The sequence below is a fragment of the Halichoeres trimaculatus genome, unplaced genomic scaffold (assembly GCF_033239565.1).
Source record: "Halichoeres trimaculatus isolate MK-OKI-2021-1 unplaced genomic scaffold, fHalTri1.1 fHalTri1_scaffold_4, whole genome shotgun sequence".
Classification (NCBI taxonomy): domain Eukaryota; kingdom Metazoa; phylum Chordata; class Actinopteri; order Labriformes; family Labridae; genus Halichoeres; species Halichoeres trimaculatus.
The window spans coordinates 25181265-25197058 of record NW_027437182.1 but is presented as its reverse complement, the minus strand read 5'-3'; the positions used below and the strand labels follow the sequence as shown (position 1 = coordinate 25197058).

The 15794-nt window shown below is 40.1% G+C and overlaps 1 protein-coding gene across 1 annotated transcript; it reads right to left on the bottom strand.

Annotated features, from left to right (window-relative positions):
• Window positions 1-8457: 8457 nt before the first annotated feature.
• On the bottom strand, window positions 8458-15499 carry creb3l3a (cAMP responsive element binding protein 3-like 3a). Its single transcript, XM_074668949.1, has 10 exons — window positions 15479-15499; window positions 14975-15103; window positions 14620-14854; window positions 14185-14318; window positions 12184-12294; window positions 11986-12092; window positions 11633-11701; window positions 11397-11481; window positions 10649-10742; window positions 8458-8774 (listed from the first exon to the last, which is right to left on the bottom strand). Exons 1-10 carry the CDS (start codon window positions 15497-15499, stop codon window positions 8458-8460), a joined length of 1302 nt encoding a protein of 433 aa, XP_074525050.1.
• Between the last annotated feature and the right edge of the window lie 295 nt (window positions 15500-15794).

The following is a 15794-nucleotide window of genomic DNA, read 5'->3' as shown; positions in this document are numbered from 1 at the left end:
TTCTGTTTGTAAGTGAGAAACATACACGGTAACATTTTGGCTGTCATACTATTCAGTGGTAAAGTTGAGGTGGTCTTCAGAGAAATGGTGTAACACAACTCTTCTGTCTATGAACAGTAAACTGACCCTTCAACACAGTAACAGGTAAAACACTCCCTACACTTGAGTTTTTAAACCACCTTTTCACTCACAAAATGTCACAGCCCTTTGATTTTTTTTGAGCAAATCAAAGAGACATAAGTGGATAAAAAAGTTAATCTAATCCACTGTGATCCACTTCTTGCCACCTAATCAACCCTAAAACCTGAAAATACACCAGCGCTGACAGGATGCCAGGTTTAATTATTCAAGCTTTCAAACCAATGACGTAGAATGAATCACGGTATGCACCTGAAATTTCACAGGTTGTGTACAAGTCACTTTTCATCTTCCTCATGTCATGATGCAGCCTTGAAAGGCTGGTAGAGTAATGCCGTGATCATAATGTGCTTAATGGGAATAAGGGAAGGCTCTTCCTGAGAAAAAGTGGGTTACCATATATAATTTCTCTGATCTTTGCCATATGTCTCTAGTTCTCACAGGTAGAGCCCTTTATTAGGCTGAACAGAATTGTTAACTTTCTTCTACAGCCTTAACCAAAGAGAGTGTAACTTTGAAGTTTTTCTTCTTTAGTGATTTACTGAATCCCTCAACTGCTAGATAACAAAAAACTGTGACAAAAATTTCCGAAGCAGATGTAACATGTTAAAATATGTGTTGTCAGTAATAGCTTCAAGGATCAGCTTAAACATTATTCCATCCTAACATCTGAGTAGAACTTGACCATCAGGGCCAAACTGTTACCATAGGCTAAGGCCAAATCATATTTATCTTTTGATGAGTCAGAGTACGGGCTGCACGGTGGTGCTGTAACCTCACAGCAAGAAGGTCACTGGTTCAATTTCCTGCTTGCTGGTGGGCCTTTTTGTGTGGAGTTTGCATGTTCTCCCCGTGCATGCGTAGGTTCTCTCCGGGTACTTCGGCGTCCTCCCACAGTCCAAAAACATGCTCATTAGGTTAATTGATCACTCAAAATTGTCTGTAGGTGTGAGTGAATGGTTGTCTGTCTTTGTGTCAGCCCTGTGGTTGGCTGGCGACCAGTCCAGGGTGTACCCTGCCTCTCGCCCAATGACAGCTGGGATAGGCTCCAGCCACCTGCGACCCTAAACAGGATAAGTGGTCAGAATATGAATGGATGAATGAATGAGTCAGAGTACACTCTTAAACAGCAACATGAGTGCTTGTTCAATAAGCATAAATAAAACATGTAGCTTCTACTATATCATTTCATGTTTAGTGGTTAAACACGATTAAATCATGTTGTTTGAGCATGGTGCCAAAGATCGTTAAAACTGCAAGATTGCTTTATGTAAACTCAACTTGATGGATTTAGGTACACTCAAAGAAATAACTTGTTGAATGAACAGAATAAAATTATGGAAAGACTGTAAATTTGTTGTGTAAACATAAAGTATTGGCGTCACTATTGCTAGTTTGCTTTGTTTGGCTCTAAAGGTAATTTAACATATTCACTAAGGTAAGACATTTGAACTGTGAGTGAGGAGGGTACGCAGTGGATATAAAACCCTGCTGAGCTGTCTTATGTTGCTTTGGACAAAAGTGTCTGCTGAAAAAAATTGGAAAATGGTTGGCTGTCTGTGCACCACTACATGGACCGGCTCTGTAAACTTTACAGGTCCCAGATTATGCAAAAATCACTTTATTAAGTCTTTTAGTGAAATTTGTGGGTCTTTGGCTTTCCTCCCAGTCCACAAAATGTGATATTTGACAAAACCTGCAATTAGTAGTGCTTGTGGATGTAAAATCCTGACCTAAAACGAGCTGTTTGGAATTTGGGGATTTGGGCAATTCCCTTTTTTGACCAATCAGGAGCAAGTCTGACCTGGGAGAAATCTCTCCAGCACGGGGTAGGAGAATTCTGGAGAGATTTCTCCTAGGTGGGAGAATGCTGAAGTTAAAGGGCCATCACTGCTTTGTTTTTGGCTGTAAACAGCCACATAGTTCCATGCACTAGCTTCCCGTCTCATAAGAAGACAAGACTAAGTGGCTAGAGTTCATTTATGAGGGAAATGTGCCAGCTACACTCAGTAAAACTGTGCATGTGTGTGCTTGTCACTTCACGGCCGACTGCTTTTCCAACTTTGGACAGTACAACAGAGGGCTAGTGAATAGACTGGTCCTGAATCCAGGCGCATTACCAACCATCCGCCAACAAACCTCGGACCCTGGAAATGTGAGTATTTTAAATGCTGTGTGCTGTGGAGCAGATGTAAGAGCTTTTCCTCAGTGTCCCCCCTGTCTCTGTGTTAGCTTCAGGATGCTAACTTTAGCTGCGGTTAGCCTGTAATGTTACGGTAAATGAGCTTCGCCGTGTTCTAAATCAGAGCGTTCTGAACAGAGGGGCTATGAGAGCCCGGAAACAATGCTGCTGTGCTTGATTTATTGGCTTTTTGGACCAAAACATGTTACTACCATTTCATGAAGACATCAATTATTCATATTAAACTGCAGAAAAGGAGCAAAATATGGGACCTTTAAAACACTGTGCATATTTCAACCGAGGTGATATACAGAATGTAATCAAACCTATGACACTGGGTAAAATGTTGCTCACTTTGTAGCTTTTGAAGTAGGCTAACAGTAATCAGGTGCGATATTTGCTATTACTATCAGCCGGCTACCGTTTTCTTCTTCTTCTTTTTTTTTTTACAATTAGAATTACCATTGCCTGAACTTCATTAACGTCTTAAATCTAATCCTAAATTAAACTTTTTTTTTTTCCTCGCAGAACTCAGCTCAGTAACAACTGACAGCTCTGGCAGAAAGCAGGTTTGAAAAGTAAAAAGTAATAAAAAAATAATTTGATTTTTATTTTCATTTCTCTGGTCTACTCATGTTCCAGCCCTTATGGTCAGTGATTGGACCCTGTAGTGTGTAATTTACAATCAGTTTGGAGGCGTGAATGTTTGAGCTGGTCTGATTGACTCTGCCAGGCTGGGTGCAGTTGTCTGACTCTTAATGAGGGGACATCTGCTTCAGGTGATACCCTGCTGATCCATCAGACCAATGAGGATAGGGCGTATTTGACTAATGACTTAACAGCATCCTGAAACATAGAGTTGGCGAGGTGGATGTGTTTTGTTGTGTTCTTGCCTGGAGAGCTGACTGTCTTTTTGAATACATGGACAGTTTTTATCGTACCCCAGCGGAGCTAGAGATAACATCAGCTGAATACAAAGATATAGATTCAATGACAAAATGATCTCACACTGTGGCAAATAGCTGCCAGTTTAAACAACTGGCCTTGGGCTGACAGATGGATCCCCTTGAGAGTTAAACATTCAGAATAACATGAACAGATTGTCATCTGTTGGGTCAATTTGATGTTGGCCTCATTCTGAGAATGCAAATCTAGTAACAAGCATTCATCCATGACTTCCACATCCATGTCAACTCATGAATCTGAGCCACATCTTTCTGGCCTTGAAGTTGTTTAAACTAACGAAAGACAGATTTAAATATGGAATAAGTCTTTTGTTTATTGAAAGGCTATACAGCACATTCATTAAAGTATCTTTATCCTATCTGCATACCCTTGAGAAAATGTCTGTTTTGTGACTTTTCTACATAACGCGCATTGGTTTCCGGATGTACCTGTACTTGTCCTCTTCATTACATCCATTATAATTCATCTTTTTATTACTCTCTACCCAATTTGTGTGTCTGTTCAGGAATCAACGAGAAACTAACACACTCCCAGGAATGCTGAAGATTATTATTATCATTAATATTTCTTAGCCCAACTTAACCTCAACCTTAACCTTAACCTTAACCTTAACCTTAACACTTCAAATGCCATCTCCAAAGTTATAGAAAGATTAAATTGTAGCGTAACATTTCTTACCAACAATGCTCATAAACGTAGCAGACATTGCACTCTGACACTAACAGTATCAATGTAGAGACAGTGGCACAATGAACAAACCTTTGCAAAACACCAACATTTCTTATGGCTTTTTTTTAAAATCAGCATTAGCTCACAAAATATCTCAGTGAAGTGCAATGAAATAAAACAAAGCAACATTAAATGTATTTAAATAATGAGCAGCGAATGCAGCTTAGCATAGAAGCAAAGCTTTGCGCATTAAAAGAGAAGAAAGTAAAAAAATGTCTGAAACTGTAGGCTGACATATCCTACCTATAAAATATATAACACTTTAATGTTTTTAAAAAGCTTAGATGCCATATTAAAAATACTGACTTTTCTGTCAGTCCACTGATGTAGAGGCAAAGAGATGCATTTGAGACTGTCCTTGGCTCTCCTGGCAAACAGCCACAATGCGCCCACCTGTCATACGAGTTAGTCACAGTCCTAATCATGCCTAAAAGTCTTAAGGCTAATACCTTCCAAGACAATTTGTTATGAAATAGATTAATCTTCTATTTAGTGAGTATCATTTGAGAGAAATTTGGACCAAAACCTTGTTTCGTACCGGGTTGTAAATGTGTAAACACCCTGCTGTAAACATGAGCTGTCAAATGTCTGTTGATGGGGCTTTTTGACCTTTTGAGCCAGCTCCAAGTGCATTTCAACATCAGAGGTTGCTGTTTGACTCTCACAGTTTCTGTATACTCATCTGGCTGTGTCACAAAGCTCAATGACCAATGAGAAATAGTTAGGAGAAAGTAACATTTCAAAATGAAATGCTCTCAAGCTTCCTGCAGTTCACGTCACTGGTGGTATTGGTTAAATATAATCTATATCTCAATACATAACATCCAGGGGAAACTTTATTCAGCTTTATAGCACATTAAAGCTAAGCTTCCAGCACACACAATGCCTGGTCATTACAACCTTTTTTTGTTTGCACAGTATGTTCACTGACATGGACTCCAAGTGGAGTCTGTTTCTGTCTGCAGTAATTAATTTGCTTACTTTGAAAGGCTCAATGTCTCCATCTAGGTGTATTAAAGATTATAACGAGGAAGTTAATTTATGGCAGATGCTCTCAAAGGAGCAAATTTCTGTAAAAGACCTTGGGATGTATATGTTGGACACAATGATGAGTGAATATTACTCACCATATTTGAATGATGCAATGGATGACTTTGACTACAGAAATCTGTAAGAAAAAAAAAATAATTAAAGCGCATGCATTTCATTTAGCCCCTCATTTACAGTGAAGGAGATGGGAATTAAAATAATTATATTAACAGGAAAGTTGCAAATTTACCTAATAAACTGGGAAAAATCAGCCTTTAATGAACACACCCAAAAGCAGTGGGAACAGCTTTTATTCTCCTTTTCTGTTCAAATCTTGAAGAGAAAGTAACAAATGTGTTTCTTTAATAAGTGTTTTAATTAGCATTTTTTAAACAAACTGCTGTTTGAAATATTGTTAAAAAACTTAATGGTTTTCAAACATTTCCACCTCAATCTTAACTAAAAATAGTGCAAAAACAACAAACCAGAAGTTAAAATGAAATAAATAAAAAGGACAAAGACTGTGGAGTTTAAAACATTTACAGCTCAGATTCTTTTCTAAGGTGTAGGTGATATTGGTTTAACTCTGCACTTTCAAGCATAAGTGTGGGGTTGGGTTTTTAATTATCTTGTTAAGCATCTTAAATTGGACAGACAATTTTGTTAATCAAAAAATTGTGTGGTGCTCAGGAATCTAACACAGGAATCTAAAGGCCTCCATCACTCCTGAGAGAAGATGTCCATTTGGTAGATTAGAAGAGGAGACGTGGCCTCTCTTTGATAAACACTCAGGTGTCCTATCGTTCCTTCATGATTTAGTGATCTCAGTGGGAGCAAATCTCGACAGACAGCCCTCCTGGCTCCGGGGGAACTGGTTAATCAAAGTGACTGAAAGAGTCGCTGATGCTCAAGAGACTTTCAGCCTGATTAGAAGCAAAACAGCATGAAGTGTACTAAATCAGAGAAAGGGGGTAGTGACGGTCAGAGGCTAAGAAAAAGTGAACTTTCCCATAAATCCATAAATCAACAGTTTTTTTGAAGACACATTTATTCCATACAACACTTTTTGTTTGTACAGAATAACAGTTCATGCTGCAGGCAGATGGTACTAGGTTTAATGTTCACATGAAAACTAGAAACAAGCTCAGAGAGAAGTCAGCAACTAATGTCTTTTAAATAGACACTTTATTGTTCTGCAGTAGTTAAACAAATGAAGCCATCTGGAAATGTAAAATACAGCTACAGTGATGACAAATGATGTCCGAACTAAAACAGGAGGACAGTGTGGAATGAAAGCTGATGCAGGGAACAGATACTTTAAACCAGAAACGTTAACAGCTATCAACCAACCAGTTATTATGTGCTAAAATTATTTGTTCACATAACAATAACAAAAACCATAATAAAGAGAAAAAGCTAAATAAAGGAAGAAGAAAAAAGTTGGAGTGTTTGTCAGGTCAGTGGCGGCTGCTGGTCAGTCAAGGAGGGGAAGCTCATTTTTTTTCCGGCCAACATCATAAATTTGTTTATTTATTCAAACGTTAATTCTACCCTCTGTACCAGCTTGTTAGCAGCTGGAGCTACATGAGACTACGACAGGCTGTAAGTGTGAGTGACAGGGGGAGAAGCTCCGCAGCTGTAGCTGTAGCTGCTTATTGGTGAAAAGAGAGAGAATCTTTAAACATAACGCTCATTGTTTTTAAGAAAGGTAAACTCGCTGGGGATCGGTAAAGCCTCCGGGTCAGTCCAGAACAAATGAAGGTAGAACTCAGAAAATGCTCCAGTGGAGGGTTATACTTCAAGATCGCTGACTGGCTCATTTCACTGTCAATCAAAAAGGGATTCAACCTCAGACAGATCATCCAATCATCATGCAGAAGCCCAGCGTCCAGGCCAGCCCACTGTCTCATAGACCCCCAACTGTAACAACTGTAAATGAAACAAAAACCCACTGTAGATTAAAGGTTTGTTTTTCGTGACTGTAGATGCTGCTGCAGGGTCTGTCAGATGAAACGATGCAAAAACTGTGTTTTTTTTTTCTTTCTTTACCTCAAAGGTTGACATCATGTGACACATTTAACCCGTTAGAGAAGGCAGGGGCTCCATATACTGGGGAGCCAGTGTGGCCTACCTGTTTAGGTTGTGCAGCCTGTTAAGTCATTTACAGTCCTCAAGTGGTCTGCGTGGGTCCATATCCAACCTGCTGAGCTCACGTTACTCCTCAGTGTTTACTAATGTAATGTTAGAGTAATGTTTACTCTAACCACTGTGCCATTCTCTCTGAACAGAGGCATAAAAATCCCAAGAGAAGTTTTTTTTTTTATTAAAAGGCCCTACAAAAAGAGGCATTGTTGGCTGTCAGTTTAGGTGTGTTCCCCATGTGCAACAAGGCTATTGGCCTTGTTGCACATGGTGAAAACCATTAACTGCAGACCTCCTTATCTCTCTTTAAATGTCCTTTCAAATCAAGACACATATTTCTCAAACGTATTCAAGAGAATGAAGCCAACAGTTTCTCCAAAAGGTTTTATATTCTGTTTCTTGCTCTTATCCCCCCATAAAGAAAAGTCTACGGTCTCTATAATGGATATTTTCATCAAGAATTCAATCTCCCATTCTCCTCTGAAGTCAGGTCTGGCTGACCACAGCCTGAAAATGTCAAGCTGGACGAGTAAATGTTAGGTATAAGTCCGGCCCAAGTGGCAGTGAGGTTAAGAACACTTTCATCCCCTCACAGTGTGGTCTGCTCTGAGTGAGGACTGTTGAAATAAGCCACTGCCCAACCAGTGCATGCATCAACATGTCAGTTATTGGAGTCTGAGTCATGAGATAAGAGGCCATCTGTCCCACCTTTGGCCCACTTGTCTGCCCGTCCTCTGAGTGCTCTCTCATCAAACCCCCTGCCCTTTAAGAAATTGCTTGTCTAGACATTGGGTCATATATGGAAAAGAAAGTTGAGTTTTAATCGAGAAAAAAATGTACGATGACAGGTTTGGCTTTTTAATTTTAATTTAAGAGTAGTTCATCAGTAAAAAATCAATAAAAATCAGATAAATCATTCACAAAACAGGCTCAACAAATCCTTAAACATTTTACAAGCAATTACTTCTGATTAAAACTCATCACAGCTCCATTTACCTTTTAGTTTTAAACTTTCACAATACGTTTGGCACATTTTATCAAAGAAAAAAGGCAAGAGATACATAGTTAATAAAAAGAACCTATTCCAAGTTCAGAGCCAATTCTATTTCTGATATAAAACAGTATCACAAAAAAGGCTCTACAAGTGTTCAAAACAGGAATGATTTAAAGCTAATTTTCCTATCTGTAAGAAAGGCAAACACAGATGATTCCTGGGAGATCATGTGTGAAGACGACAGGGAGTTTACTGGGAGATAATCTTTGCTCGCCTGTTACATGTCATCAGCATGTGGTCGAAGCCTGGCCGAGCGCTGAGGATCCAGGGTCACGGTAGCTATGTGACCAGTGATCGGGTCCACGTGGAAATGATTCATTGTTTCTTCCTGACTCCTGTTCAGAGACACAGCTCCCAAATCAGGCTGATCCTGGTTCACCCCCATCTTTCCCATCAATGCAGTGATATCATCGAGTCCTTTGTCTCCTGGGAAATACTGGTGTGGAGGCTCTGGTTCCTCCTGGGCAGAGAAGGGAGGCTCAATGATGTGCAGCACACGGGAGGCCTGGAGATTCTGTAGGGATCGTGACTGGACTGTGAGGGGAGGAGACACAGATAACAAACTTAAAGCACCTTTAGGTAGATGGTTCTGTGTTTGTTTATAATAAGTCCTTATATTTAAAGCAATGTAAAATAAAAAAGATGCTCATATAATAAGGAAGGGTTCGTTTGTTGGTGCTGTATCAACACAGGTGGCACAATGGTACTTGTTGCTTATTTCATTGCTTGTTCTAATTTCCCTATTAGATTTTATTTTCCTACCCCTGTATTTGTCTAAAGAGCAACGGTAACACCCCAGGGATCAAGAAAGTATTTCTGATTCTAATTCTGATGAAAGGTGTCCTACACAATAAGCTTACTTTTTAGGAAGTGACAGCTGGTTGTAATATTCTTTAAAAAAAGGCGCTAATGCTGTACAACCCAACAACCAACCCACTCATGGATGGCTAACATGAGATTTAAAAAAAAGGGGTTGGGACATGGTGTAAAACAGAGATTAAAACAGATATCTGTTCACAAATCACATAAACCCCATGGTTCATTAAATGTAAACTGTGCGAACCAAACACATCACATCAAACTGAAAACTTATTTTTCTATGAAAAACACATCATATAATTTGGTTCCAATAGCAATTTTGGGGAAAAAAAATGGACAAGGACAACAAAACAATGAAAAAGTGATGGAATGTAAAAGAAAAAAAATCCCCAGGAAAAACATCTCCTACCTTCTCCGACTCATTTTCAACAGGCTAGCGACATGTCTTAGTCTCTCAAGAGCATAGGTTCAGCAAGTTACTGGCAGAAGTTTCTCCTTGTTGCCACTGCAACTTGGTAAATGCTGTAAAATGCTCCACTCGTGACTGGCTAAGATGAGATAAAGTTCCTTATCTTGTCTTGATGCTGGATCTTTGTTTCTAACATAACATTAGAAAGTCTAGACCTATTGTTTTTGACGAGAGTCTTAAGAAAGTGAAGAGATTAACCCCTCTGTGAGCCAGGTGATTCAGCAGTTTCAGATAATGTTACTTTGGTGTGAAACTGCAAAGATTTGGAGGATTTCACTATCAACAGTAAAATATCAAGATAGGATTCAGATTTTACTGAGAAATCTCTGTAAAAAGGGTACAAAGGTGACATCTGACTATGGATGATTCTGTTCTGCTTTTAATAAAACAGACTTGACTCTGTAGTGGAATTCACTGCATGTGCTCAGAATCATTTCCAAAAACCACTGTCCATGCACTTGGCCAGCTACTGCATCCAAAAGGGCAGATTATATGCAAAGAGAAGACCATGATTCAGATGTTGGAGTAGGATTAACACGTTGTCCAGGTAATGCTCTTTAACACACATTTACAGAGATCTATTAAAAGAGGAGGTGATGAGACACAATGGTAAACATGCCCTGTGTCAGTTTCTGTTAGCACTCCAGACTGGCAAACAACACTTTGGCAGTTTTTCCTTTTTCTACCTTGCCTCCGTTAATAAGTGAAAAGGTTAAATATGTTGTTATATTAGACAATATGTCCAGAGGCAAGCTTTTGGTTAAAACTTCACTCTTGTGTGCCAAAAGTTTCCATCTTTTGGTGCTTGGTTGTATAAGCAGATCAGAGGACATTTACACAAAGCTGATTTGAAAAGTTTTTTTTCCCCTCAGCTTGTTACAACATGGAAGTGGCAGATTGGAAAAATATCTCAGTTTTCATTGAACGTATACCGCCTTTGTCCTCTGACTGTAAGCTCTGATCTGTCTCCATCTAATCCCCAGTGTGAAGAGCTCTGCAGGTAAAGAGCTACCAAACAGAGGGTTAGACTGCGCTCTTAACATGCTCTGCTGTAAGCAGGAGAAGCTGGATTAGTTGGCAGGATGCTACACAAAGCTTTTTGGTTTTGATGGTCACTCACCTCTGATGGGGCCAAAGTCTCCCTGACTGACCTTGGTGTCCGAGAAAGGCTTGAGGCTGGGAAACAGGATTAAGGAGAAGGACAACAGGAGCACCTAAAATGAGAAAAAAATAAATAAATAAAACAACAATAACAAAAAGGTTGCGTGAGGTACCAGAAGAAGATTCAATTTAAGGATGTCTGAAGAGGGAGGAAAACATTGTTCTATGACACTGAGGTTAAAGAAAAATGTTGTTGAGAGTCTACTTTGTTGAACTTTTCAATAGCTTGTTGTCCGGTTGTTTCCTCTGTAGATGTTTTCTGGTTCAGGTGAAAAAGCAATCATTTAATAACTGCTCTCATCTTGAGAAGCAAAATGTCTGTGCTTAAGAAACCTTTTTTGTTGTTGTTCAAAATCAGACGTTTTTAATTCTCCCTGTCCTCTTTACTTCCTTAGCACTCACAGCGTTCAGCACCAGGGGATAAACAGCTTCTGTATTCTGTGCCCTCATAAGTCCTTTGTGCTGCCTTGTCCATCATGCTCATATCTACACTGGCCTTTCTCCACGGCAAATCAGACTATAGCAGTTATTGTTTTCCCACCTGCTATGAAGATAGGTCACATGAGTTTGTTTATTGGCCTCACACACACACACACACACACACACACACACACACACACACACACACACACACACACACACACACACACACACACACACACACACACACACACACACACACACACACACATTAGTGTCTCCCATACCAGCACGCATGTTCCAGTCTGGACTGGCTTGTTAGATGTATTCATGACCAGAGCCTGCAGTCTGCGCAGCTGATCCATTAGAGACCTGCAGATAAAGAAAACAAAACAGGAAAAGGTGAACTTGCATTACTGTATGAATGAGGTTTTGAAGGAGCATTATTATGTGGGAAATATGCAAGACGCATTTTCTCTTGGGGATAAATGTTAAAAGGACGTATCCTTTTGAAAACGCTCACATGTTGCATTTCTCCAGCTGGGACACTTTCCTCTGCAGCTCCTGGTTGTGTGCATTGCAGGTGGCCATCCTGAGAAAAACAACCCATAAGAAGGAGGCGGGCAGAGAGAGCAGAACAAAGTGAAACCCAAACAGATTTAATAACTAATCTTAATTATTTTATCTAGGTTTTTTTCAGTGTTCACAAGATATGGAAAGTTCATTTTGATGAGTGATGACTTCACAAAAATACTAAAATACAAAATACAAAAAAATTTGTTCCTTCAAATAACTACTCAAAGTTGGCTTTAAGAGCCAATGTTTCCCAAGCACGCCCATGTTTATGAATGTTTCATGGATTGCTGTTGACCTTACCTGCTTTCCAGCCCATCTATATACTCCTTCTTCTTCTTCCTGCTCTCCTGGGCTGACTGCTTATTGCGAATCTTTCTGCGGATTTTCTTCAGAATCCTTTCTTCATACTGATAGTCAGAGAAAGGAATGTTTCATTTAAAACCTCTGTGGAAAAGGCTCTTGGAGCCGTGGCCGGTTTTGATATCGAATGTGTTTTACCTTTGTTAGAGGTAACTGGCTGGGCAGAGTCACCCCCTCCTTTGCTAAAAGCTTCTTCTCATCTTCATTGAGAATCAGCTCCTGAATGGACTGCTGGGATGGGTGCGGGGTCTGTTTGTGAGATATGAATATTAATATCTGAGGGATGATAAGTGGTGTTTTACATTTGGTCCCCGCTCCCACTCATCTTCTTCCTGCTCTTATTACAACCATCTTTCCCCAGAGGCCCGCAAGAAGATTTGAAATGAGTGCAGAGTATTCTGCCACCTTTACAACTCTCATTTATGCAAGACTCACAGCAATTATGGTGGGAGGAGATGTATTCTGTCAATCTCTACTTTATTTTATGAAATTAGTCTGCAAAGATGGGATCAATTCCCGGGGTATGCTGCAGTACCGCTGAGTACCCTCAAGTTTCAGAAGCACAAGCACATTATTCTTCCTGTGTATTCAGGTGATGGCTTCCTCCTTCTGGGGTAATTTCTCTAGCAAATAAATATGAATATGCTGACAGCTATGTGGAGTAATTGTGATGTGTGACCTGTGCCTGAGGGTATTCTGCCTTTCCATGATCAAAAACATGCAAAGTAAAACTATTGACTGTGAAGAGCTCAGCTGTGAAGCAGTTAAAGTCAGCCCTCTTGTGGTAGTAAGCATGTGCCATGAATGTAATTTCTGGCCCTGGAACAAGGGTTGACCTCAAAATCTTTATTTTACCAGCTGTGGACACAAACTAGCCCATAATGATTTGAACCTTTTCGTATCATCTGACCTCAACTCAGGTTTGTGTTCCTGTGAGTGACTATTCTACATGCTTGCACACACAACAGGTAAAAAAACACCTCCTGTGCTTGTGTCAGAGCAGGGGTGGCCAACCTCTTTACGTGTGCGGCTCTTTGATCCATTCATAAAAAAAATATTGTATTGTAATGAGAAGTGGTGTGCCGATCAATCTAAAATATTGATATATTGATGCCAACGTTGTGATCATTATTGATCAATACTTGAGTGACGAGATTGATCATAGATTGTATATAGAGTGGACAGCTTGGCTCCTCCATTCACCAGTGTACGATTTTGAAGCTAAAATACCCCCGTCACAGGCGCAGCCATTGAAGCAGTTTGCAGCCAGAGTTTGCACAGTAGAGACAATGAGGGATTCTGGAAAAATCTGAGTGGAGCTGGGTGACAAAAATAATTATTGTTTTTTTTCTTTTGGGTATCTAATCACTCCTTGACTCTACCTCCCGACATATTTTACAATCCCCGGAAAAAATACATGAAAACGGTAGCTGTGAATCATCGTTGAACGTTATGTAAAACCTTGTTTTTAACCTCGTATAACTAATGAAAACGAAACTTTTCAGAAAAAAGAGGACTTGAATACAAGACAGCCAAATGATATCTTCGAATCACCCCAACAATTGGACATGAGAAACATTTCTACGAGGAGTATTCATTTTTTAAAGTTTGACCAAAGCCCATCTGGAATGGCTGGAAAACCAGATTTTTTAACCTATACTGCAGCCAGCCACCAGGGGGAGCAGTTTTTGTGGAGACCTCACTATGAGCTAAGCAAACAGACATCTTTTTTTTTTTTACAGTCTATGAGATTGATACTTAAGTTTCAGTTTCTTTTCTCGACATCGCACATGTGCTCATAGCTATCTTCATTGATAGATGGAACTTTGTCTCTTTTGCAGTAATAACTAAAATTTGTCTTAGACACGGCACCAAGTACGAATTCAAACAGTCCTACAAACACAATAAATGTCACTACAGAATTTTGAAGTGTATTGATTTTCATCTTGTGTCCTTTCGTTTATGTGTGAGAGAAAATGCATTTGTGATGTGGCTCTTTGTAGTACCACGGTAGTTTTTGTGGCTCTTGGTCTCTGACTGGTTGGCCACCGCTGTGGCTGAAGAGGCTGAAGATGTTTAAATAGGGGTCCTTTCCTGACTTCTCTTTCCTACTTACAAAAAGGAATAGAGAACACTTACTGGCTCTGGAGTGCCAGACAAAAGCAGATCCTTGACAGTCAGAGGGAAGCCAGAGGACAGCTGTGGTCTTTGTGCACCTGAGGGATACTGTGTAATTCTTGTCCTTTCAAATGGGAAGTTGAGGCCCCAACCATCTGCACAGAGATAAAAAAAAAAAAAAGAATAAAAATGCTGCAAACAAAGATCAGCGAGAAATGTTTGTGCTCATAGCTTGAAGCAGTAATGTTTCTGTCTTGATCTGCTGTGACTCAGCAGGATTAATTTGCGAGAATATGACAGATCATTTTCTGCTCACGACTGTGACTGGACACTGTTTAATTTAATGAAACCAGCAGAGGATAATGATGTTATCAGAACAAGTTTTAAGAGACAATTGGCATCATAAATTGGCTTTTTTACTTTTTTTCCCCCTTTTTTATTAAACGTGTGACTCACTGAGGTCAACAGAGACATTTTCCTTCACAGCGGGCTCGGTTTGTGGCCTGGTACTAAAATATTGTGCTTCTTCAGGAGGGCTCTCAGGGCGCTCAGGGCTGTCCATCTGATCTGATGGGGGATCCTCACTGATTCCACTGTCACTTGGAGAAGGAGGCCAGGGAGGAGAGCCTGTCACAGATTCACTTCCACTCAGGAGGGCGTTAATGAAGTCTTCGCCTGCCTGTTCAGCCGGCTGCAGCATCTGCCAGAGGACAAACATTAGACCCACAGAGCATGTCAGGGTGAAACTACACACCCCCATTCAAAGCTAACAGCTAATCCTAACATATGTGTGTGACATTAGCAGCCCAACAGTCTCACATACATTTGGATCCTGGATTGGCCAGGTATGGTGGTTGCCATGGTGTCCGGGTTCTTCATGGCGCAGAATTCCATCGTTTTGATCAAACAGCCAGTCAAGCAGTTCGATGCCATCACAGCCCTGAAATGAGATCATGACATTTCATCACTACACTATACAGTGTCTGTCATGCTTTTAGAAGCAAAGAAAACAAAAATTGGAAGGTTTTTCACGCTGCCCTTGCTGATCGCTTTTTCTTAACTGCTAACCTTTCACCGTGACTTCACCTGAGTGCACTGTGTCGTACAATATGTTCCTCTACTCCTCCTACATCCTTTTACTGAATTTGTGACCATTTTATTGTCCATTATTTTCTCATCCAAATGCCTACAACTATTCCTCTTGATGTTTGGGTGTATCTTTAAAATTTTGATGTTGAATTTGCCACCTGAAATTTCCCCCAATGACCCAAAACTGAAAGCTTTACAATTAAAAGGATAATGTGTCGTTAATTACCTGCTCTGGGTAGGACTCCATGGTTTGGTGAGACCACAGAAGCCTTCCAAAACAAAAAAGATCCAGCAAAAATATCCAACTGGCTTTGTTGTGGCGTAGTTTTGTCTCCGTCCCTAAAGAGCCTCCACAGTATCTCCCAGCCCTTATTTTTTTAGGTCCAAAGTTCAAACTCCAACACAACACACCCAGTCGACTCGCTTCCATTGGCTCATAGGAGATATCATCTGATTGGTACTCATGAGCACACATCTTATGAACCTTGCAAATTAGTCTGTCTGGAGACGGTGGACATGAAGTCTCCAGATGGAAAACACCA

What these genes read in the sequence shown, in the direction of transcription:
- creb3l3a (XM_074668949.1), bottom strand. Translation starts at nt 15,499, where the DNA reads ATGGAGTCCTACCCAGAGCAG. An exon ending in AAATGTCTCTGTTGACCTCA is followed by an intron (nt 14,319 to 14,619) that starts GTGAGTCACACG and finishes ATCTCTGTGCAG; the next exon opens with ATGGTTGGGGCCTCAACTTC. An exon ending in CAGCTGGAGAAATGCAACAT is followed by an intron (nt 11,482 to 11,632) that starts GTGAGCGTTTTC and finishes CTTTATCTGCAG; the next exon opens with GTCTCTAATGGATCAGCTGC.